Below are 26,008 nucleotides of genomic sequence, written 5' to 3'. Positions count from 1 at the left end.
CAGTACCCCCTGCCAGTGCCACCTGCCATTGCCACCTGCGATTGCCCACAGTGCCCACCAGTGCCACCTATCAATGCCCATGAGTGCCACCTATCAATGCCCACAAGTGCCACCTATCAATGTCCACCAGTGCCACCTAGCAGTGCTGCCTATCAGAGTAACCAACCAGTGCCGATCGGTGCCCATTATTGCCACCCATCAGTGCCCATCACTGCCACCCATCAGTGCCCATCACTGCCACCTATCGGTGCCCATCAGTGCCACCTCATCAGCGTACATCAATGAAGGAGAAAAATTACCTGTTTGCAAAATTTTATAACAAAATATAAAAAAAATATATATATTTTTTTTTTAATTCGGTCTTTTTACATTTTTTAAATAAGGAATAAAAACTGCAGAGGTGATCAAATACCACCAAAAGAAAGCTCTATTTGTGGAATAAAATTTCATTTGGGTGTTGTATGACAGCGCAATTGTCATTCAAAGTGCATCAGTGCTGAAAGCTGAAAATAGGTCTGGACAGGAGGGGGGTTTAAGTGCCCAAGTGGTTAAAGGAATATTTAATTTTTATTGTTTCACTTTAAGCATAAAAAAAAATCACTGCTCCGGAAAAAACGGCTGTTTTTAAAAAAAAATTTGCATTGATACATGTCCCCAATAACTTGCATATAATCCTTTAAAATTAGCACTTTTGATTTTTCATGTTAATGTCCCATGGACTTTAACAGTGTTCTGGCGGCTTTCGAATTTGCCCCGAACACCGCATATTGTTTGGTGTTCGCAGAACATCCAAACAACCAAAATTCGGCCCGAACTTATACTCAGGCCGAACCGTTCGCCCATTCCTATTCACTATGTGTGTTCATTTTTCCAATTCACAGAATATATCTTTCTTACATCTTCTGAAGAATAAAGAGCTCAAATATTGCAAAACATTATTTATTATTAACAAGATCTTTCAATTCTATAAATATGCTCCAGTTAATTTAACATGCAGATTTGTTCACATGTGCATTAGACTTGGAGCTTTAGTTGAGGTTAACAGCCTCTTCCATAGATAATTAGCAAAAACATTATCTTCGACACACAACCCTGCACAAACAGGTGGGTCTGTGTAAAAGTTGTATCACTATCAGTGGTATACAGCAATGATTTAGATAATTCAGTCAAGCACTTCACGTTGCTATTTCTACATGTGGATCCTTTAATACGCCATGAGCCAGGTTTTGAATGATTTAATACAGCTTGCAAAGTTCTCTACAGATGCTCAGTCAACATATAATGCCCAGGGCTTGGGTTCCTTTTGGTCCTTCGGCCGACCATGGCCATTGTTGACTGTGCTTGTGTTGTGATCTTTTCCTTGGCCCACCCCATGGGGCCGGGTTGTCCTATCCCGCTTGCTGGGCGGATCACCTGCGGTGGTTGGCTCCGCCTGCCTCTGTCTGCACGTCCATCTGCGCCATGTGACGCCGCGCATCACTTGATTGGTTCAGGTTCACTGCCTGGCATCCTGGGACTAGTAGGCGAATGGAGGGCTCACTGGCACATGCGCAGTGGCCTCCTTTCGTCCACACTCTGCCGGTGATGTCAGACGCCGACCGAGTGGGGGGGCATATAGGGCCGGCACTTCCAGCTCTCCATCAGCTGGATCCCAGGGGCAGCCAGGCTGTTACTCCCTTAACTACATGTACTTTAACATACCTATATTCTTTGGTTCTAGTCTGAATGACCTAGCATTAATTTATTAAATTTACCTTCTCCAGTACTGCACTAAGGTATCGATTTAGCATCTGATACTTTGGGCGACTGCTGATAGTCACCCTATCTTGCTGTATGCGACTGCGACTGTACTGTGTGATTGTAACTTTTTTGGTTGAAATTGCACTAGGATAACTACTCACACACCTGACACATTAGGTTAATGATGAGAAGTACCCTATTTCATTATAACTCTCAATATACGTTTACTCTACTATCCATATTCACCAATGGATCATAACTTTCCTTATACCCTTTCCTTTCTTATTCACTAACTTTTATTTTTTCCTCCTTTTCTTTTCACTGCATAGGGCCCTTTGGCCACACTACAATCCTTAGCTTTGTCAAATTGGGAGTTTTTTGGCACCCCTGTACCTGCGTTTTTCTCCAACAGAGGTTTTGTAAGTATTGAGGCTATGTTAGCCCACAACACTGGACTATGTTTTGTCCATTATTACATATTGCTTTCTTTTTCCTTTCCTTATTTGCTTCTAGCATGGCCCCTGTATGCCCCCTGTAGCCACTCGTTTACAGCGTCCTTCCTGCTGTTGCTGGATTGCTTTGGTGCACGCCCTGTGTGTGGGGGTATTTCTAGGTAGGTGGGACTGGTGACTGCTAGGTGGGAGATATTACGAGCCATGTCACACGATCATTTTGCTCCATGTCTTTTGTGTTTTTGTATACTATGTAATTTCAATACTAATCTGCTGTGCCAATTATTAAAATGTTGTTTTTGTATTTATTGTTATTATAGCCATTGTCGAATACTGGCAATTACACATTCCCTGAAGAAGCCAATGTTTGGCGAAACATGTAGGGATCGCTATCAGTAATTACCATAGGCATATGGATACTCTGGCCAGTATTAGCAATCACATGTTTACTCAGTTTTTTTTATGCACCTATGATTGTCTCCTCCAGCACATCATGTGATTCCCCAGGAACAGCTAACACTATTTGTTGGTTAGGCCCGACACTGACTCAGCCAGGTCCCAGCAAATGCCCTTTGCAGGCTGGGACTGCGGGCCCAAATGGCGTAACACAAAAGTCCTTGTGCTAGCTGCCCTAACTATGGTTACTGATCCCAATTTGCCCTCTTCAGTCCTTTCCAGCCCTCCTGACTGCAGCTGCCTTTCTCCACTGCCCCTTTCACCACAGTCCACTCTTCTGGTTCTGCTCTCATCTCAGACTGCATGCTCCCAGTCCTCTCAGGTGTGCCTCCCCAGTCCTCCCAACTGTGCCTCACTCACCAGCCTGCCCCCTGCCAATCCAGATTGGGGATTGGTCAAGGCTCCTTGAACACCCCAGGTGACGCCACCTCCCTTCCCACCTCTCTTTTCAGAAAGCACAAGAAGATTCTAGAAAGAAGTGGGAGGTCCTACTGACGCCATCTGTGAGTCACCCACTACTACCCTGAGCCCAGAATGAAAACAAACAGGCCTAGCAACCAGCCAGGCCTGCTTAAATTTACCTATCCTCTCTAGCACACTACTAGAGGGTGCCACACTCACCCCCCTCTAAAATCCAGCTGGTCCCTCAGCTGGGAAAATAAAAAATAGCTCCTGGGCCCAGGTGCAAAGGCATCCCATGAATTAAATAGGAGGGGTAAAAGGGAATAAACTTGGATGGGGAACATATATACAAATAAAAGCGTATCAAAAATATAGAAGATTATTTTGTTCAGTATTTACAGCATATACATTGCATTCCTAGTTACAAGTTCCTACCACTAGGCAATTATTCAAATAAAATAGACCAGAGCATCTCCCTCTCAAGGGAATCCCTTCGTCCGCAGGATCCATAAAGCCAGCCGGAGATAGAACAACAACAAGCATCCTATTCTACCAGCTACCTGTACACTTTACAAATTTTCTGTTAGAAGGGGGTTATAAACCCACTGACAGAAAGAACAAAAACAATCAAAGCACTCAAAATCACTTCAAATACACTTTCACCTAGAGTTCTGTCAGGAGGGGGCTATGGCCTGCTGACTGAACATTAAAGGAGAAAAGACACAGCATAAAGAAACAGTCCTCTTTGGATTTCCTGATGGGAGGGACTCCTCCCCGAACAAACAGGCTCCTTAAAGGGTTAGTTCAAGGAACAGACCTCAACCTAAGTGTCCTTGCAACAGGAAAAGGGCCCATTCATTGGGCACAACAGGGTGGCAGGCCCGTCTGATCCTGCAAAGTCAGGGAAGAAGAAAAACATTCACACTGCAACCCTCCAGCAGTCCATGTGACCACTTTTATGATGGCTGTACCTCCAACAGTCCTCTCAAGCATAAAAGCGCGGGTCAGGCAATGTTTTCCTGCCGCCCTCTTCCTCCCTGATGGAGACAGAGTGACTCTTCGTAGGCCGTCCCACCTTGGCAGCCATCACTCTGTCCTTGTAGAGGGACCTCCCCAGCCTCCATTCCTTAGGAATGTCCTCAAAGTGAGCCCAGGTTTCCTCACATTCTGGCACCCGCAACGGCTTGGGGATGTGTAAATACTCCCAGACCAGGTCATCCTCCCACTCTCCCCGTGGGTTCTCGATGATGTCCATGGTTTCAGGAGGGACATAAGGATAGTCCAGACCCCACTCCAGAGCAAATCTTTGCTGAACTTCCCGCTAGAACTGGGAAAATCTGGGCAGCTCCCTTGGTTTTCCTTTCCCAGGCAGGACACAGGCATCAGGGGACCTCTGCACCCACTGCCGGTATTCAGCTGCTCTGGTCTGGGAGGTGGTTGGTCTGTTCATGAAGATCTGTCTGTAACTGATGGGGGTTCCTGCAGCTTCTTCAGGTATCCTAGCAGTATAAGGGGGGGGGGCGTGACCAGATGGAGCACTGTTGAGAGCGTGAGTGAGGAGTGAGGCATGTGTGTCTCCTTCCGTCCACCCGGTGCCTGCCGATGGTTGCCGCTACTTGCCGCGCATAGCCCCGATCATCCAGCGATGAACCCCGGCTGGCGAAATTATCTGATTGGCAGCCGGGCAGCGTGATTCTTCCCTTCCTTGGCTGTCTGACTGGCTGCACGCAGCAGAGTGAAAGCTGCTGAGCTCACAAACATTGTTTACGAGCGGAGAGGCGGGGAATGAGAGGAGAGCTTTGAGCCACAAGACACCCTGTAGTACCCGGAAGGTGACGGAGGTGGATGAATGGGAAGGCAGTGATTGCTGCGCTGAGCCCCCGTGCCCTGAGAAAGCTGCAAGACTGGTACTCCGTATCTAGCACTATTAGAGGGTCAGAGGAATCCCCCCTGTGGACACGTGAGTAAAAGACAACTCTGGAACCTTGTACCCTCTAAACTCTCTGAAGGACGCGTGAGAAAAGGGGTGAGGTAGCAGGACATGTTATATGCTGGGTTAGAGACTGTGTATATTGGGAAGCTTAAGTCTAGATCCATACAGGCTGGGCTGGAACAGTGGCAATAGTCTGAAATACATGTGTAATAAAACTAGGACTGAGGATTGCCATACATGCCCGTTATAGAAGTTCTGAAATATCCTCCCTCTACGCTGATCTAATTTTATATATTTAATTCTGGACTAAAATAAAAAGGGTTAATATCTCATAGACCCTTAGCAATCCACTGTGACTTTTTGCATGCTTGAAGTCGCAGACATCAACTTCCTTTATTTGAGGCTGATCTGTTGCCTGGTGGAGGATAATAACTAAAGGCAAATAGCCTAACTAGGGGTCCATTGATCCCCGTGATATCAGGGGATTCCTTCCCCTTTTTTTTCTTTTTTTCTCTTTTTTTTTAGGGGAGAGTTACAACATATCCGGACGGTATTTCGTTAACTGCGGAATACAGAATGCAACACCTACGCTCCTCAAAGGAGAAAAATCCTCAACAGATGGCAGCGGCAGCAAAATTGGAGCAATATGCCCATGCCCCGGCCCAGCCACAACCAAAAAAGGGGACACAGGCTAAAGCACAACAGGGGGCTACGACAGATAGTCAAGGCCAGTCAACAGCTACAGCGTTGTCGGCCATGACAACAAAAACATCGAGTAATAAGAGTCCAGAACCGGCTGAGCAAAATGAAGATGTAATAACCAACCCTTGCTTACCCCTAGAGAAAGAACCAACATTGAAGGATGTCTTTTTGGCAGTGAGTGCATGCAAGAGCTCGCTAAAGGAACTTTGTGACCAAATGAAAGGTGTAAAGGAGGATTTGATATTGGTCAGAAGGGACCTACAAAAAACAGAGGAAAGAACAACAGCCCTGGAGGGGAGGACAAGCCAACTATAAGATGATTTATTCCCACTAATAAAAGAAGTGAAAAGTATGAAAGAACAGATGACTAGATACACATCAAAAATGGACGAGATGGAAAATAGGCTCCGAAGGGATAATGTGAGGATGGTGGGGTTGCCAGAAAAGAGTGAGGGTCCTAACCCTATAGAGTTCCTGGAAAATGGCTTGTTGAATTTCTTAGAAGGGAGACATTCTCAATAATGTTCTTAATTGAAAAAGCACATAGAGTCCCTTTTAGGGCCCCGCCAGCAGGAGGATATCCCAGGCCACTTTTGATGAAGTTTCTTAACTACAAGGATAAAGTGACACTGCTGCGGAAAGCAAGGGAGGTGGGAAATATTTTTTTTAATGGCACCAAGATATCACTATACTCTGACTTTTCGCCAGAACTTCAGAGGCGTAGAGCAGAGTACATACAGATCAAGCGTACTTTACAGAAATTTAAGCTGCTGTACGCCCTTCTCTACCCAGCTAGGCTACGTGTAACGGCATTGGGAGGAACCCAGATTTTTGTCTCCCCAGCCAGCGTCAAGAGGTGGCTGGAAGAGAACAAGGAGAAACTGTAGATAAACTAAAGGAAGGAGGGAGGTGGAGAAGGGTTTTAGTTGCTTTGTTTGAAATGATTGTTCTCATACATCTTTTTTTTTCTTCTCTTTTTTTTTTTTTTTGTGTTTGATACACTTTTTGGATTTTCTTTTTTGGTACTACCTTGCCCTTTTTTCATCTCTTTTTTAAATTGAAGAAATGGGTGGAGGGGGGACAGCTACACACAGATGATGTATGGGGAGTGATGGATGGCAGCGAATTTGAGGAACAAGTGGTGTGGGGAACGGTCACTATAAGGCCCCTTAGGGTACACCTAGATAGGTGGTGGGGGAAGGGGGAGGGAGGGTAGGGGGTGGGGGGTGGATGGGTAGGGTGTGGGGATGGAGGGTTGGTGGGGAGAGGGGGGAGGCAAGACAGGAAATTATCAATTTATTAACACAGGGGAATTGTGGATTAAATGAGAGTCAAAGATTCAGGGGTACACCACAAAAGAATTCTATAGGAAAATATGGCTGTTCTTTGTAAGATAATACACAAAGTAATAATTTTTGGCACAGGAAAATATTGTTTGAAACTCACATGATACTATTTTGGAAGGTGAATTTACTTTTATTAGTTGTGTTGTTTAAAATTATAAAAGGTATTGCAAAAGAGTTATGTGCACGGGGATCTCAACACAAAACAAATTATATTAGAGTACAGATTAGATATGAATTTAATAAAAACTTATTTTTGAATAGGAACCGACGACAGCTTTTTATATATCTCCAGCCTTTATATGCAAGCTAAAACACTCAATATAGGATCCTAGAATGTCAGGGGGTTAGGGACACCGGCCAAAAAAGCAGCAGTATTCTCCATGTTGGAGAGATACGGAGCAGAACTGGTATGCCTGCAGGAAACACACCTAACTAAACATACAGCCCAGCAACTACAGAGTAGGAAATACCAACTTCAGTATCATTCGGTATATTCTTCTTATTGTAGGGGGGTAAGTGTTATGGTGAGATCTGGGGTGGCTTTTTCCTGCAGTCAGACTAGCATAGCTGATATATCTTTTTGTACTGCTCAGTTGAAAACAGAATGTATATTGTGGCCTATATTTATATTCCTCCGCCATTTAAAATTGATGTTATGCTCAGACTAAACAAATTCTTGTTAGATAAAGAAGAAGCACCGGTCATAGTAGTAGGGGACTTCAATGAGGTCCTAGACAAAAAGTTGGATAGGTTTCCCATACGGATACACTCAGAACCTGTAGGGAGGGGGCGATTGAGTCAATTTTTGGACAAAGTGGGGTTGATGGATATTTGGAGGGCGCAGAATCCGGGAATCCAACAATACTCCTGCTATTCAACCTCATACTCCACGCTCTCCAGGATAGACATGGCATTGGGTAATGACAGAACACTCCAGATTACAGAAAAGATCGTATATATGCCAAGAGGAATATCGGATCACTCCCCAATGGTTATTACATTGAAATTAGGGGGGAAAAGTGCCCAGAGTGGGTGGAAAAAAAACCCATATTGGTTTTAACTAATTAAAAAAACAGATGGGGCTCTGCCTCAACTGAGAGAATTTGTAGAATGTAATGAAGGCACGGCTGCAGCTGGGATATTGTGGGATACCCTGAAGGCATATCACAGGGGTGTTCTGATCCAGCAGGTAGCCAAATTTAATAAAGATGCTAGGGTATTGGAAAAAAATATCAGAAGAGAGGTACTAGAGGCTGAAAATAATTATGTAATAGATCCATCATCCGAGAGGGAAAAAATATGGTTGGATAAACAACAAGATTATAAGATAGAACTTATGCGGAAGGTTGAGACCAGACAACTCTTTTTGCGGCAGTCTTCCTTCGCAGAGGGCGAAAGTGTGGGAAAGATGTTAGCGCAGCTGGTGAAGTCCAACTCCCCACCTTCCACTGTCCCTACTATTAGGACTCTAGGAGCAGAGATTTTATCTGATACCACAAAGATAGTGCAGACATTCAGGGCTTATTATAAAAATCTCTATACAGCCCAGAAGGTGGGAGTAGAGGGCGTAATGGAGGACTTCCTGGGTAACTTGGAAATACCCACCACAAGGGGAAAGAGAAGAGTTGGAATCTCCAATAACTTTAGTAGAACTCCAGCAGGCAGTAGCTAGTATGGCAAACCAAAAGTCCCCTGGCCCAGATGGTCTCCCGACTGAGGCATATAAATACTATGGAGAAATATTACTCCTGGAGCTTTTAAAAGCACTGGGGGGAGTGGCCAGGGAGGGAAGACTGCCTGCTTCAATGCTAGAAGCAACTATTATACTTATACAAAAAGAAGGGAAGGACCCTTTAGATGTAGCGGCATATAGACCAATTTCTCTTTTATGTTCCGATGCTAAAATTCTAGACAAGGTCCTGGCAGCGAGGCTGAACAGATTTATTTAAAAGCTGATCCATCCAGACCAGGCGGGATTTATAGCTAATAGATCCACAAGTACGAATATCAGAAGGACATTCCTAAATTTACAGACTCCAACGGAGAACGAAGGATCAAGAGCCGTGTTGTCACTTGACGTGACTAAAGCTTTTGACAGCATGGAGTGGGGATATATCTGGAGAGTACTGGGGAAATTTGGACTTGGTCCCTCCTTTGTCTGTTGGATAAAGATGCTTTATTACAGACCCAGTGCTAGGCTTTGAATTAATAACAAACTCTCGGATAAGATTGAGCTTGAGAGGGGGACAAGACAGGGGTGCCCTTTCTCACCCCTGCTATTCGCCCTAGCAATGAAACCGCTTGCCATTGCTATAAGATCAAGCTCTGAGATAACTGGGTTTCAGAGGAAGACGAGAGGTGAAAGAATTGCGTTATACGCGGACGTTATCCTTCTCTACCTGGGAGACACGGGGCAATCCTTGACAAAAGCAATGAGTATAGTCGAGGAATTTGGTAGCTTCACAGGGTTAAAGATAAATTGGGAGAAATCCGAACTTCTACCACTGGATCCCATTACTGAGTTAACAATACCAGGAATGCCTCAGCTGGTAGTAGTGGATACATTGAAATACCTGGGGATAGCCCTGACGAAAGACCCTAATCAATTTATAAGTAAAAATCTTATACCATTGCTGGCTAAATTTAAACAGAAAATTGGCATCTGAAAAAACGGTTTCCATTGTCAGTGGGTGGCAGATGTAGCCTTATAAAGATGATTTGGATGCCCCAATTATTGTACCTGCTGCATAATTCTCCAGTTTGGGTATGTAAGAAATGGTTCAACAAAATTGAGACCCTTTTCAGGGAACTAATATGAAAAGGGGGACAAGCCAGGCTCCGACTACGAACGTTACAGCTCCCAGCAGGGGAAGGAGGTCTAGCATTACCTCACCCTGAGCGTTATTATCTATCGTCGCAGCTGCAGCACTTAATGGGATGTAACACTCTGGGAGGAGGTACCCCTAATGGGAAAATAATATTCACTGGTGCTCTACTAGGAATGAGCCGAACACCCACCTGTTCGGTTCGCACCAGAACATGCGAACAGGCAAAAAATTTGTTCGAACACGCGAACACCGTTAAAGTCTATGAGACACGAACATGAATAATCAAAAGTGCTAATTTTAAAGGCTTATATGCAAGTCATTGTCATAAAAAGTGTTTGGGGACCTGGGTCCTGCCCCAGAGGACATGGATCAATGAAAAAAAAAGTTTTAAAAATGGAGCAGTGATTTTAATTAAAGTGAAACAATAAAAGTGTAATATTTCTTGAAATTTCATACCTTGGGGGTTGTCTATAGCATTCCTGTAAAGGGGCGAATGTTTCCCGTGTTTAGAACAGTCTGACAGCAAAATGACATTTCAAAGGAAAAAAAGTCATTTAAAACTACTCATGGCTATTAATGAATTGCCGGTCCAACAATACACATAAAAATGGCATGGGAATTCCCCACAGGGGAACCCCAAACCAAAATTAAAAAAAAAATGACGTGGGGGGTCCCCCTAAATTCCATACCAGGCCCTTCAGTTCTGGTATGGATATTAAGGGGAACCCCGGCCAAAATGTAAAAAGAAAAAATGTCGTGGGTTCCCCCTCAAAATCTATACCAGACCCTTCAGGTCTGGTATGGATTTTAAGGGGAACCCCACGCCAAAATTTAAAAAAAGAATGGCGTGGGTTCCCCCCAAAAATCCATACCAGACCCTTATCCGAGCACACAACCTGGCAGGCCGCAGGAAAAGAGGGGGGGACGAGAGAGCGCCCCCCATCCTGAACTGTACCAGGCCACATGCCCTCAACATTGGAAGGGTGCTTTGGGGTAGCCCCCCAAAACACCTTGTCCCCATGTTGATGGGGACAAGGGCCTCATCCCCACAACCCTTGCCCGGTGGTTGTGGGGGTCTGCGGGCGGGGGCTTATCAGAATCTGGAAACCCCCTTTAACAAGGAGACCCCCAGATCCCGGCCCTCCCCCCTGTGTGAAATGGTAAGGGCCTACCATTTCACAAAAAAAGTGTCAAAAATGTTAAAAATGACAAGAGACAGTTTTTGACAATTCCTTTATTTAAATGCTTCTTCTATCTTCTATCTTCTTTCTTCTATCTTCTATCTTCTATCTTCCTTCGGTTTCTTCCTCCATCTTCTTCTTCTTCTGGTTATTCTGGTTCTTCTGGTTCTGCCTCCGATGTTCTCGTCCGGTATCTTCCTCTGTGGCGCCTTCTTCCCTTCATCTTCTGGGCCGCTCTGCATCCAGCATGATGGGAGGCCCCTGCTGTGTGACGCTTCTCCTCTTCTGAGGGTTCTTAAATAACGGAGGGCAGGGCCACCCGGTGACCCCGTTACGTAACGGGTGACCCCGCCCCCTCTGATGTCACGTGGAATGCCACAGGGAAGTCCCCGTCAAGTCCCCGTGCGCCAGAGGGGGGTGGGGTCACCGGGTGGCCCCGCCCTCCATTATTTAAGAACCATCAGAAGGGAAGAAGATAGAAGATAGAAAATAGAAGAAGCATTTAAATAAAGGTATTGTCAAAAACTGTCTCTTGTCATTTTTAACATTTTCAACACTTTTTTTTGTGAAATGGTAGGGGTACTTTTGTACCCCCTTACCATTTCACACAGGGGGGAGGGCTGGGATCTAGGGGTCCCCTTGTTAAAGGGGGCTTCCAGATTCCAATAATCCCCCCCGCCTGCAGACCCCCACAACCACCGGGCAAGGGTTGTGGGGATGAGGCCTTTGTCCCCACCAACATGGGGACAAGGTGTTTTGGGGGCTACCCCAAAGCACCCTCCCAATGTTGAGGGCATGTGGCCTGGTACGGTTTAGAAGGGGGGGCGCTCTCTCGTCCCCCCCTCTTTTCCTGCGGCCTGCCATGTTGCATGCTCAGATAAGGGTCTGGTATGGATTTTTGGGGGACCCCCACGCCATTTTAAAAAAAATTTTGGCACGGGGTTCCCCTTAAAATCCATACCAGACCTGAAGGGTCTGATATAGATTTTGAGGGGAACCCCACGCCATTTTTTTTTTTAAATTTTGGCCCGGGTTCCCATTAATATCCATACCAGACCTGAAGGGCCTGGTATGGAATTTAGGGGGACCCCCCACGTCATTTTTTTTTTTATTTTGGTTTGGGGTTCCCCTGTGGGGAATACCCTTGCTGTTTTTATCAATGAACTTTTAAGTGTATTGTCGGACCGGCAATTCATTATTAGCCGCGAGTAGTTTTAAATTACTTTTTTTCCTTTGAAATGTCATTTTGCTGTCAGACTGTTCTAAACAAGGGAAACATGCGCCCCTTTACAGGCATACTATAGACACCCCCCAGGTACGAAATTTAAAGGAATATTACACTTTTATTGATTCACTTTAAGCATTATTAAAATCACTGCTCCTGAAAAAACGTCCGTTTTTAAAACTTTTTTTTGCATTGATCCATGTCCCCTGGGGCAGGACCCAGGTCCCCAAACACTTTTTATGACAATACCATGCATATAAGCGTTTAAAATGAGCACTTTTGATTTCTCCCATAGACTTTTAAAGGGTGTTCCGCGGCTTTCGAATTTGCCGCGAACACCCCAAATTGTTTGCTGTTCGGAGAACTGGCGAACAGCCGATGTTCAAGTCGAAAATGTGTTTGACTCAAACTCGAAGCTCATCCCTATGCTCTACATAACACAATTATTGATGCGCTAGAGGCGGATTCCTTTTGCTACAGATATCCAACAATAAAAATGATAACTAAAATATGGAAAACAGTTAAAAAACAGATGGGATACAATGGACTAACTGAATACACCCCCCCTTTGGAATAACTGCAATTTGCAGGAAATCCTTCTGATAGGAAAAGCAAGAGAATGAGAAATACATGGCATTAAAAGGCTGAGTCAACTGTATCTGGGTAATACTTTTAAAAAATTCTCAGACTTGAGACGAGAGTTCAGCATACCGCAATGTTCATTTTATACCTACTTACAGTTGGGACATGCCCTTGAAGCCCAATTTAGGAATCAAGTGGAATAAAACGCCCTTTCTACAAAGTATACTCCAGGTAGGCTCCACTAAGGGACTTATATCCAAAATATATGGACAGATAAGAAAAGAAGCCAATACTGAGTGGAAACTCCGCAATGAAAAGGAAAGATGGGAAGAAGATATAGGGGTAATAACACAGGAGCAGTGGAGAAGAATTCTAGAGATGGGCCAATGGTATCGGTCTCACGCCCACAGAAGGAATCCCACCTGATGCTGATAAATAGAGCTTACTATACCCCCAAGTGGCTGTTTAAGTTTGGCAGAAGATCAGATGACAAATGCCCCAGATGTCAAGGAACCTGCGGTCTCATACACATGGTGTGGAGATGCCCCAAGCTGTTTAGTGCTTAATACCATTAGTGATATATTTGAAATAACACTGAAGATGGAGGCTGTAATATGCATACTGGGGTATAGGAAGGAATGGGGGGCGAGGGAGAGTACCACAATTGCAATATTAAGGTCCAGCTCACCCAAGGGCGCACCCCCCTCTAACACTGGCTCCTTCTGGACTGGTATAGCAGGGGACATATAAGCGGCCGGCATTTCAGGGACAGTTTTTAGTTCCTGCTGGGCAGTAGTCGCAGTCACCAGGTCTCTGACCAGGCCGCAGGCCAAGACAGACTCCTCTTCCCTTATGTCGCTGAAGTTCGCAGGGGAGTCAACAGGCTCAGACTCCAGCCCGCCTGACGGCGATGATTCAAGGCCCGCTCTGGCCTTCCGGGATCTCCGCGGCTGCACGCGACACAGTCCTGTGTGCAGGTCCATGCTATAGTACTGTGGTTTCTGCTGGTTGGATGCAAGCCGGGTGAGCGGTTTGCCACAATGACTGCACCTAACCCAGGCACTGACCACCATGGTCGTTATACTGCAGTCTGGACACAGCAGGCACATCAGCACCACCCCCTCAATAATCCAGAGGGCGAATCCTCCACGATGCTCCAACCAAACACCGGTGTGGACCAGTGTCTGCTTCAACAAATCAGGCAACGAGGTCAGCGCTGAGAGTAGGCGACCACCCTCTGCTATATTACTTCTCTGCCTCATTTTGTCTGCTGCTCTCAGGGAATGCTGGGTCTCCTGTAGGGTGTATCACCGCCCCCTCGCTTCCAGACAAACTGGCATCTGTAGAACTGATAGGCAGGCCCCTCCCCGAGCATGCTGCTGTAACTCCTTGTTAGATGGACTGAAGTTTGCAGGCATGCTGTGACTAGCATGTTGCTCAGCACCGACTGTGCCCAAACAACTAAAAGCAGATCGCCGCTGACTTCTCCGGTGATTGCCAGTAGTAACAAAAAAAGTTAGTAGCCCATGTCGTACTGAAAGGAACATTCTTAGCACAGTCCCACCCACAGGCACCCGCAGGCTTACCCCGATCACCCCAGGCAACAGTAGACAGTTCCAGGCACACTTTACTGTAACAAGCAGGAATTAGAAGCAAAAGTTTAGAATGTCCAGCATTAGCAGAACGCTGGACATATTTGTAAACCATAGGTGCGATCGTCTGCCATGGTTGCAACGGGTGACAGTATATAATAGAACAGTTCCTTAGTTGCGGGATAGGCACAAGTGTCCACCCCAGCCGGGGTTGGGGCGATTGGGTGAGCAGGCAGCAATAATTGACAGATGGCTCCCGGTGTTTGCTATGGGCAATGGCACTTGATACTATAGTACTGAATGCAGGCAAAGCATATTAGTCCTCAATCAGTGGAACAAAGTGCAGTTCCCTGGCTCGGTCAACTTCGGTTGCTAGGGGTAACGTCTCGCAGGTTAGCTGTGAACAGACATGCCGGACGAGCCCCCAGATGTATCAGTACCCCTCCGCAGGGGCTGCTGAGAATTGCAGTTTGTCTGTCACCCTGTCCAGCCCTGCATTCACTCTCAGGCACTCCGAGACATAAAGCAGTCAGTGAATTTTGTTTTTTGTTTTATTGAGGGGTATAACTTGGATTGGGATGGGAGATATGGGATGCCCAACTTGGATAAATAGAAACAGCAATTGGTTTTGGGACAACTATGTACAGTCCTTGTACATATTTCTTCAGCTTCCTCCTGCACAAACTTTCTTGAAGCTTATCACTCCTCCAGTGCATCACTTGCTGCAGACTGTTACTCATAGTCTCCTCCAGCACATCACTTGATTACCCAGAAACAGCTAGTACTATTTGTTGGTTAGGCCTCACACTGACTCAGCCAGGCCTCAGCAAATGCCCTTTGTAGGCTGGGACTGCGGGCCCCAAATGGCGCAGCAGAAAAGTCCTTGTGCATGCTGCTTTAACTATGGCTACTGATCCCAGTTAGCCATCTTCAGGCCCTGCCAGCCCTCCTGGCTGCAGATGCTGCTCTCTGCTGCCCCTTCCACCACAGTCCACTCTTCTGGTTCTGCTCCCATCTCAGACTGCATGCTCCCAGTCCTCTCAGGCGTGCCTTCCCAGTCCTCCCAACTGTGCCTCACTCACCAGCCCTCATGGCTGCGACCAGTTGTCCTCCTGGAGTCTCTTAGCAGTGCTCTCTCCTGCTGCCTCTCCTTGCTCTCTCTTATGCCTCCGGTCCAGGACCATTTCATGTGTTCCTGAATGTGGTCCCGACTGCATCTGAGCCCAGGTCCAAGGTCACCCCCCCCTCCCCCCCAGACCGGGGAGCTCCCTCAAAGGCCCCGACAGCCTCTGCACTCTCTCACTTCAGCTCTTCCACCCGACAACTCCTCCCCGCCTGGACTGACCCATGGTATTTAAGGAGAACTGTCCCCTGCCAATCAGGATTGGGGATTGGTCAAGGCTTCTCAAACACCCCAAGTAGCTCCACCTCCTCTCCCACCTCTCTTTTCAGAAAGCACCAGAAGATTCTGGAAAGAAGTGGGAGGTCCTGATGAGTCACCCAGTACTACCCTGTGCCACTCCCAACCCAGAATGAAAACGAACAGGCCTAGCAACCAGCCAGACCTGCTTACATTTACCTATTCTCTATAGCACACTACTAGAGGTTGCTACAATATTTAGTATGTAGGAAAGTTATAGAGTCCATAAACTATGGTATACTATACAGTGCCTTGAAAAAGTATTCATACACCTTAAAATTTTCCACATTTTGTCAAGTTACAACCAAAAATGTAAATGTATTTTATTGGGATTTTATGTGATAGACCAACACAAAGTGGCACATAATTGTGAAGTGGAAGGAAAATATAAATTATAAATGGTTTTCAAATGTTTTTACAAATAAATATCTAAAACATGTGGGGTGCATTTATATTCAGCCCCCTTTACTCTAATACCCCTAACTAAAATCTAGTGGAGCCAATTGTCTTCAGAAGTCACCTAATTACTAAATAGAGTCCACCTGTATGTAATTTAATCTCAGTATAAATACAGCTATTCTGTGAAGCCCTCAGAGGTTTGTTAGAGAACCTTAGTGAACAAACAGCTTCATGAAGGCCAAGGAACACACCAGACAGGTCAGGGATAAAGTTGTGGAGAAGTTTAAAGCAGGGTTAGGTTATAAAATAATATCCCAAGCTTTGAACATCTCACGGAGCACTGTTCAATCCATCACCTGCAAACCTACCAAGACATGGCCGTCCACATAAACTGACAAGCCGGGCATGGCGAGCATTAATCAGAGAAGCAGCAGAGATCCACAGCTGAGGTGGAAGAATCTGTCCACAGGACAACTATTCGTTGTGCACACCACAAATCAAGTCTTTATGAAAGAGTAGCAAGAAAAAAGCCATTGTTAAAACAAAGCCATAAGAAGTCCCTTTAGCAGTTTGCGATAAGCCATGTGGGAGACACAGCAAACATGTGGAAGAAGGTGCTCTGGTGAGATGAGACCAAAATGGAACTTTTTGGCCTAAAAGCAAAACGCTATGTGTGGAGAAAACTAACACCGCACATCACCCTGAACACACCATCCCCACCGTGAAACATGGTGGTGGCAGCATCATGTTGTGGGAATGCTTTTCTTCAGCCTGGACAGGGAAGCCGGTCAGAGTTGATGGGAAGATGGATGGAGCCAAATACAGGGCAATCTTAGAAGAAAACCTGTTAGTTTGCAAAAGACTTGAGACTGGGGCGGAGGTTCAGCTTCCATCATGACAACCACCCTAAACATATAGCCAGAGCTACAATGGAATGGTTTAGATCAAAGCATATTCATGTGTTAGAATGGCCCAGTCAAAATCTAGACCTAAATCCAATTGAGAATCTTTGGCAACACTTGACAATTGCTGTTCACAGATGCTCTCCATCCAATCTGAAAGAGCTTGAGTTATTTTGCAAAGAAGAATGGGCAACAATTTCGCTCTCTAGATATGCAAAGCTGGTAGAGACATCCCGAAAAAGACTTGCAGCTGGTGGTTCTACAGAGTATTGCCTCGGGGGGGGCTGAATATAAATGCACACCACACTTTTCAGATATTTATTTGTAAAAACATTTGAAAACAATTTATCATTTTATTTCCACTTCACAATTATGTGCCACTTTGTGTTGGTCTATCACATAAAATCCCCATAAAATACATTTACCTTTTTGGCTGTAACATGACAAAATGTGGAAAATTTCAAGGGGTATGAATACTTTTTCAAGGCACTACATATATACCGGTATATATATATAGATATATATATAAATACTGTATCTGAAACTCGATCAATTCTGATGTACTGACCGCCTATCTCATTACTTGAAGCCCCAAAATGTCAGGACCGAACAAGATCCCCTTTTTCGGAAAGTGGACAGTCCAAGGTATTAAGTAAGAGGCATGGTGATTTTTTGAAGACATTTTTGTACCAATTCTAGAGACACTGACTGGTGACAGTATGTAAAAAAAATACATTTCTTGATTACATATTTTCCTTTTTTTCCCCTGCTTTTCTTTTTTAAATACTGTGACCAGAGTAATACAGTGTTATCATAGTAACACTGTACTAATATGGGGAGGTGGTCAGGTTTTGTTTATGCACACTATGATTGCATAACAGTGAATATCACTGTTATAAACAACCAATTTTTACTGAATGAAATCCATTGATTCAGTGTGTACTATTATGATTAGCTGTGTTTGGCCACATTGTGACACAAAGCCACAGATTGTGCCACAGATCGGCCCGTGGGGTGTGCGTGAGGTGTCATTCTGGGAAGACGTCATATGACATCCACCCAGAATGGACAAAAAATAGAAAAAAAGGGACACTCCTATGGCCACATCCATATAAATTGTATGTCATAAGAAAAAAGAAGGGGGTTTAACAAAGACCCCCTGAACGGACCTTAGAGGCACAACAAACCTGAGAAAACATAATCAAAATAGCAATATAATCAATTTTATTCAATATAAATACATACAATACAAAGACATTGACAAAAGATAGTAAAAAATCATCTATATAAAAAAATATACATGATACAGGCCCCGATGTGTCTACGTGTTTCGTATAGAACTTCTTCAGGACACATTCAGGTTTCAGTTAATACACAAGAGGGTTTCACTTGTAAAGAGGCTTTCACAAGTTCAAAAATGGTAGTTCAAATTTATTCTAATATAGACATCAAGCTCTTAGCAATAGAGGTGGATGACCATCAACTTTTTCCATTTACAACCAATCTCGGGGTTCAGTTCCAACGAGGAAGGGCCAGTAAATAGCCAATAATAAATAGTAGCAACCATGGGGGGGCACCAATGAGCCCATAAACCGTGTCTGCTCATGTGGTCCATGGTCATGGTCCATGTGGAACCGTGCAAATGCACTCGGGGAGCTTAAGGTAGAATTGGATGTAGATCCCCAGGAGGATACAGAGATGTTCCTTATTTTTTTTCTATAGATGATTTTTTACTATCTTTTGTCAATGTCTTTGTATTGCATGCATTTATATTGAATAAAATTGATTATATTGTTATTTTGATTATGCTTTCTCAGGTTTGTTGTGCCTCTAAAGTCCATTCAGGGGGTCCTTGTTGAACCCCCTTCTTTTTTCTTATGACATCCACCCAGAATGGGAGAGCTCCCACCTGACCTATAGACAAATGACAGATAATTAAAAGTGTATGTCCAGACACATTAGAATATTCGTATGATAATTTGTTCATAAATTCTTTATACATTCAATGACTGGATGGATGTCATTCGAAAGTAGTTCAAAATTTTGCTTGCTTTAAACATTCGATTTTAAAATGAATGTTATTTCCCTAATGCAAAACCACATATATTTTCAGAAATATGTTAGCTGGAAACATTTTCCATCCTGCTCCTTCGAATTTTCTCATCACTGTGGTCGAACGAACACAAATTTGACACCACTAACGATTATAAAATCAAATGAAAGTTCTAAAAAATGAATAATTTCAAAGCAAATTCTGCTAGTGTAAAGCCAACTTAAAGTGGTTGTAAACCTTTACATATACTCAGTGAAGTGACTGGCCTCAGGTAATATACAGAGATTAAACAAATCCTCCTACATAAGTTGTACCTGTTTATCTGCAGTTTTCTCTACATCAGTTCAAAGTCCAGAATTTTTAAACTTGTCTCAGCTGTCAGACAACAGGGGGCAGAGAGCTGAAGTTACACTCTGTAGAGTTCAGCGAAGAGAACTTTGATAGCTGGTTGGAGGGAAGCGACAAACCCCCCTCCACACGGCACACAGGAACAGAGCTGAGGCTTTCAATCAGCTGGAGCTCCCTACCCTGTCACCTTTTTTCTCTTGGTGTCAGCAAAACTTGTCAGAAGTGATTCATTCTGAAAGCAGAGGAATGAAGCAGCAGACAGAAATCACACTTAGAGCTCATAATTGAGACAAGTACACACTATAGAGGGCAGGGGCGGTTCCAGGGGGGGAAACAGGGCAATTGCCCCCCCATAGAAATTAGTGATGCGGGTGAGCAGGCAGGCCAATCAGCGGGTGAGTGAGCGGGTGGGTAAGCAGGCCAGTCAGCGGGTGAGTGAGTGGGTGGGTTGGCGGGTGGGCCAGTCGGCAGGTGAGCAGATGGGCTGGCCAGTCAGTGAGCCAACGGGTGGGGGAGCAGAGAGATGACATCATCTCTCACCGCCCGCCCTGCATCACTGCAGTTCTACCCTCACTTTGCAGCCTGGGGCAGCAGAGAGAATACATCATCTCTCTGTTGCCTGTCTTCACTCTGGCAAGTGGCAATCTGCACCTTAGCAGGCAAGTGACAATCTGCACCTTAGCAGGCAAGTGACTATCGTGTGGTAGGTGACATGGCAAGTGAAAATCAGCAACGTGTGTCAGGTGACATGGCAGGTGACAATCCGCAACATGTGGCAGGTGACATGGCAAGTGACAATCTGCAATGTGGCGGGTCACGTGGCAAGTGACAATGTGTGGCAGGTGACGTGGCAAGTGACAATCCGCAATGTGTGGCAGGTGACGTTGCAAGTGACAGTCCGCAATGTGTGGCAGGTGATGTGGCAAGTGACAATCAGCAATGTGTGGCAGGTGACGTGGCAAGTGACAATCAGCAACATGTGACAAGTGACAATCCGCAACGTGTGGCAGGTGACATGGCAAGTGACAATCAAGTGACAATCAGCAACATATGGCAAGTGACAATCTGCATCTGGTGGCAGGAGACGTGGCAAGTGACAATCCGCATCTGGTGACAGGCAAGTGACAATCCGCAACTTGTGGCAGGGATGTGGCAAGTGACAACCAACATCTGAAGGAAGATGACATGGCAAGTGATACACTTGGGGCTCCCACTGATTCTGCATTATGGTGAGTTGAACTGATTTTATATAACAATGTAATAATAGAAATAATGTGCTTCAATCATCCTGACCCCATATCAACCATGGTGCCGTGATGATGGAAGGGCTAACACCAGCCATTGCTCCGATAAATTAACTGCAGAATTTTTCTGGCAGTGCCCCTCCCGAGACTAGACTCTGGATCCGCCCCTGCAAAGTACACAGTCAATTTGCCTTTTAGTAAATCAACCCCATTGTGTTTTTATTTGTGTATTCTCTTGTTTCATTTTCTGTTGGATTTCCTAATTCCAAATGTAACACGCTGGTAGATGAATGGCATTGTACTGCATGATGTGATTCAAACAGTTCACCTGTGATTTTTCAACATGCTATTCCAAGGTCCTATTGCATATTGTTTTGTTAAATTACACTTTAATGGATAGGATCATTAGATGTTTTTATACATACTGTCTCAAACTGCTATGCTGAGCTGCCAATGATCTGCTCCATATCATGGTCTGTTACTCTCAGTATATACTAATGGGTGTTTGGCCATTCATTGGAAATAATTCCATTACTCCATCCACCCAAAATACAAATCTGGGAAAGAAGCTATAGTCAGTCACAAGCAAATCAGAAGCTGCAACACACAGGTACTGTGCCCTCTAGTTTTAAAAATAAAGGAGCCCATTTCCCCACATATATCATCTCAGATTGTCAACTGCATTACTTCTTTATCCTCTTCATGTGTCATCCTAACTAGCAGTAGGCTTATTAGCCCTGTTTAGCCATCTGACTTTGTGGGCTGGTTGGCTCCCTAGACTTTGAGGTGCCAGGAGAGGCAAATACTACTTGAGGCTGGGTTCACATATGCTGTGCCCGCAATTAACAGCATGGGTCCCGTGCATCCTTGTTCACCAATTCAGGTCCAAATTTTTGCCTGAATTTGCACTTGAATCGGAACCAAAGACGCACAGGACTCTTTTTAAATGGGAACAGCGGGCACCCCAGAACTGTGTGAAACAGCTCCATTGAGAGCCGGTCACACTCTCCTGTAATGCAAATTGAATGCGGGGAAACCCGCATTCAATTTGTATATGTTTGAACCCGGCCTGACTATCATGTACATTTAGGCAAGTCAATGCTGGAAAAGAAACAGAAGGATACACAAATCTGCTTCCTAATGAAACACCTCACTTGGTGCCTGCTGGTGGGGAGTATGACAAATCTAATGATTTAATGGTGGTGGAGTGGTGGACAGGATGAGTGGTCCACATTAAGAATATAAGGAGAATATTGGTACAAATGGGGAGAATGGTAAAGGAAGATTTTACACCTTGCTGCTTTTCCTCCTTTATTGAAATACATATACCATTGACTATAATGATTTTGCTATGGTCAGTTATAGGCTTTTCTGGTGTACACCACCATAGACACCAGGTCACTGACAGTTCATCTACTATATCTCAATTGTGAGTCAATTGTGCACTTAGAAAAGCCTTCTAAAGATTATTTGGTGCTTGAACTACAGACTTTACTATTAAATTTGCTCAAATAACAGGGACTAGTTATTGTTGAAATGGAACAAATCTTGTAAGTCTTTTGTGAGATGTAGAGCATCCAACTAGGACACAGTCTCTCACAAAATGGCTGTTGGAGTCCATGATTGTGGACATGTTTCTGCTCACTAATTTTAGATGATAGCTTACCTAAAAATGTCCAGAGGTCTGTTTGTTTGGATCCTGGGTCCTAATGGGACATCGCAATGTCACTGATACATTGCAGCCACAATTTGTGCAGATGGCAGCTGGTAACACAAAACCTGCATTGCTATGACAAAGAGCTGTGAAAATGTATACACTTCTCAGAATATAGACTATAAAATGAAAAATACTTGATGTATCGTTCGTTGATTTAAGATCAGATTGAAACCTGCCCTAAAATATATCTAAACCCGAAGAACCAACATTTAATTTATTGCAGACTGCCAGTCCTTGGATGTGGTGGCTGCATTAGTTTTAATATTTCAGGCTAATGCCGCGTACACACGAGCGGACTATTCGACCAGACTGGTCCAACGGATCGAGTCCGGCGGACAATTCGACCGTGTGTGGGCTTCATTGGACCTGCAGCAGACTTTTTCGGTCGAAAATCTGATGGACTTTAGATTTGGAACATGTTTCAAATCTTTACATCGGAACTCCGCCGGACCAAGTTCGAAAGTCCGCTCATCTGTATGCTAGTCCGACGAACGAAAACCGACGCTAGGGCAGCTATTGGCTACTGGCTATCAACTTCCTTATTTTAGTCTGGTCGTATGTCATCACGTACGAATCCGTCGGACTTTGGTGTGATCATGTGTAGGCAAGTCCATTTCTTCGGAAAGTCCGTCGGAAGTCCGCCGAAAGTCCATTGGATAGACCGTCAGACCAGTCCGGTCGAAAAGTCAGTTCGTGTGCAAGCGGCATAAGAATATTTTCAAAACGTACAAAAAAAAAAACCTGTTGATCTTGCCAATAATGTAAAGAGAAAAACAAATCAGCGCAATAAAATGACCCCAATATATATAAAAGCTGCTGAACACCAAGGGTCAAAATTCAAATCCCTAAGATAAAATGTACAAAACACAGTGCAGCGCTAAACACTCCATAAATCAAATATAAATGTCCATAGATCAAATATAAAAGACAATCTGTGAGGTCTTCTGTGATGAACTACAGATACAATCATGCAAGTGACTTCGTGGGAAAATGAACCTCCACCAAAAGTAACAATGGCAGCTCACCTCACAGAGTGGACCCTTTGATTATAGAGAGTCAAACACACTTTCCCACTCAGGGTATGTATCAGCAAGCAGATCCAAGATAATCCCTTCCTATGGTCGGTTTTGCAATCGGTAGTTACAGCTCCCAAGCCACAATCGGTAGTTACACCTCCCAAGTCATGCAAATAAAAAGGCAATACATAGTGCTCTCCGTAGAAAATGGAATTTAATGAATATAAAACAGATTAAAAACTCACAAAAGTGGCACTTCAAACCAAGTGCCTGGTATGAACAGTGTGTGTAACAAGGTCAGCGATGGCCACAGGTGACATCACGTGACTTCCGTCCACCCGTACACGCTACGTCCCTGTGGGCGGGACTTCGTCAGCAGATACGGAAGTGACGTGAACACCCGCTTTAAAAAGTGTACAGTAGATCTTGCCAATAATCCAGTGTCCTTGTCACTTCCTGTGAGTCAAAAAGAAAGCACAAACAACCTTATCTTTCTGGTGTAAACTATTAGTCCCATCAATGCACCATGTAATGGAGATGAACAATTGCAAACATGTTTGAAGTCCAGACTATGTGACAACTATGACTTATTCCATAGATACAGTGGAGATATGAGTGTAGCCATAAAGGGACATGAAGTAAAAAAAAAACTGAACAAGAAAGCTAATGCAGCACGACAGGTATAGGCCAGTCATTCATTCATAATTTAATAAGCATAAATGTCTAACATACTCTATCTCGTTAAATGTTGTTTCCCTAGTAGGGCCCTTTATCAATATACCAACATTTGTTTAGGTGCACAGAAACAGCATAACTTGAAATTCAAAAAAGCCAAAAAACAATGGCTGCAATCCATGACGAATAATGCACAAAAAGTTTCAAAACTCATATAAAACACAATTCTCACCAGTGTACAGAATTCAAGCACTTCTTCAATCTTTCTCAATCCTCCTAGAACTCTAAGAACAGCTAATTCCTTATATCTAATGATAGATAAATAGAATACATTCAGATGGAACCACAAGTGCAAGTAGCAAACAGCAGCATACAAATGCAATGAAATCAAAATTTGATTAAGGATTCAACAACTCAGTGTATGGCATCCTTTTCATACAACCACTCAACCTTAGTCTCTTATTTTGGAATGAGAAACCTGATAGTTTTTGTGTTCTTGTTGCTCACCTGTAAAGTAAATATCAGTTTCCATCACCCATTTAAGGAATTCCTTCAAGGGGCAGTAACAGTCCCAGGGGTTTGAGCTAAGGCCTAGTGTTCGTAGGCTAGGCAATTCACTGACTGTAGTGACGTCCAGATAAGTCAGTGCTGTGCGACTGAGATCCAGCTGTCGAAGGCCTGTATTGTTGGCAAATGCATCCTTCTCAATCTCCTCCAAGTTAGGATTGTCTGATAACTTCAAAACAACTAAACTTGTCAAAAGGTAGAAAGTGGCAGATGTGATCTTGGTGATATTATTATAGCTCAAGTCCAGATAAACCAATGACATAGCAATGAATGTGGCTTCCAAGGAACTTCCCAGAATATTGTGGCTGCAGTCCAGGTACACAAGGTCAATCAGAAGATTGAGATCCACTGATGGCAAATAGGTTAGATTGTTGTGAGTTAGGATTAGTTGTCTGGTATCCATTGGGATTCCAGAGGGAAATTCTTCAAGCTGTCTGTCAGTGCAGTTCACTAAAAGGTGTTCACAAGTGCATTCCTTTGGGCAGCATGTGCCAAGCTCTACAAGACTACAAACTACACTCAAAAGTAAAATACTCTTTGCTTCCCTGAGAGAATAATGTCTTTGGTTATCCATGAAACTGATGTGTTCTGTAGGTTTTCTGCAGAGAAGGGTAACCATCTGAACAAGGGTAAGACCTATTTGTACAATGTCTTTTTACAGCAGATGATAACAAGTCAGCGGTCATGTCAAGCAACATGCACATTTTCCTTACCATGTATACTGATGTCTACTGTAACAATTCTCTGCTTATTCAGAGGCTCACGTTGCTCTCATTCTTCAAGTCTCATTGACAGTCTATTTTCACTGCCTGGCTGTGAAAGTGCTGCTGCTTACATGAAGCCACTTTGAACTTGAAATTGAGGACAGTTAAATAGCTGGCTTGGACATACAAGAGCACACATCTCTCTCAGTCACACCGGTTGCCAATTGACACCTTCATGACGTCAGCTGCTAATCAAAGGCAGCTCTGCTTTTGCTGAAGCAGAACAGTAGGGCATTGCTGAATGCTTGGGAAAGCACCGCACATACGCTCTTCTCGTTTCTGCAAGGTCACAATGCTTACTTCCTAATAGGACATTGAATGTAGAGCTATTTTTTAGCTTTTTTCATTCGCTGGTTCTTTGGCATGTAGGATACAAGAGGTTTCCCACAAGCATTTTTTTTTGTTTTTTTTTACAAATTAATAGTTGTATTGTTGTCTTTTTTAATATAGCTTAATGATTTGCT

General features: G+C 44.2%; 1 protein-coding gene across 1 annotated transcript in view; it reads right to left on the bottom strand.

Annotated features, from left to right (window-relative positions):
* The window catches only part of LRRC52 (leucine rich repeat containing 52), a 191,825-nt gene extending 166,279 nt beyond the window's left edge, over positions 1-25,546 (bottom strand). The window contains exon 1 of the mRNA XM_073592853.1: positions 24,721-25,546. Within this exon, the coding sequence (XP_073448954.1) occupies positions 24,721-25,399 (679 nt within the window). The 5' untranslated portion in view covers positions 25,400-25,546. The remainder of the gene's footprint in view (positions 1-24,720) is intronic.
* Positions 25,547-26,008: the final 462 nt, after the last annotated feature.

Source organism: Aquarana catesbeiana, linkage group LG07 (assembly GCF_042186555.1).
Source record: "Aquarana catesbeiana isolate 2022-GZ linkage group LG07, ASM4218655v1, whole genome shotgun sequence".
NCBI classification, from domain to species: domain Eukaryota; kingdom Metazoa; phylum Chordata; class Amphibia; order Anura; family Ranidae; genus Aquarana; species Aquarana catesbeiana.
This window is presented reverse-complemented; position numbering and strand designations above follow the sequence as displayed.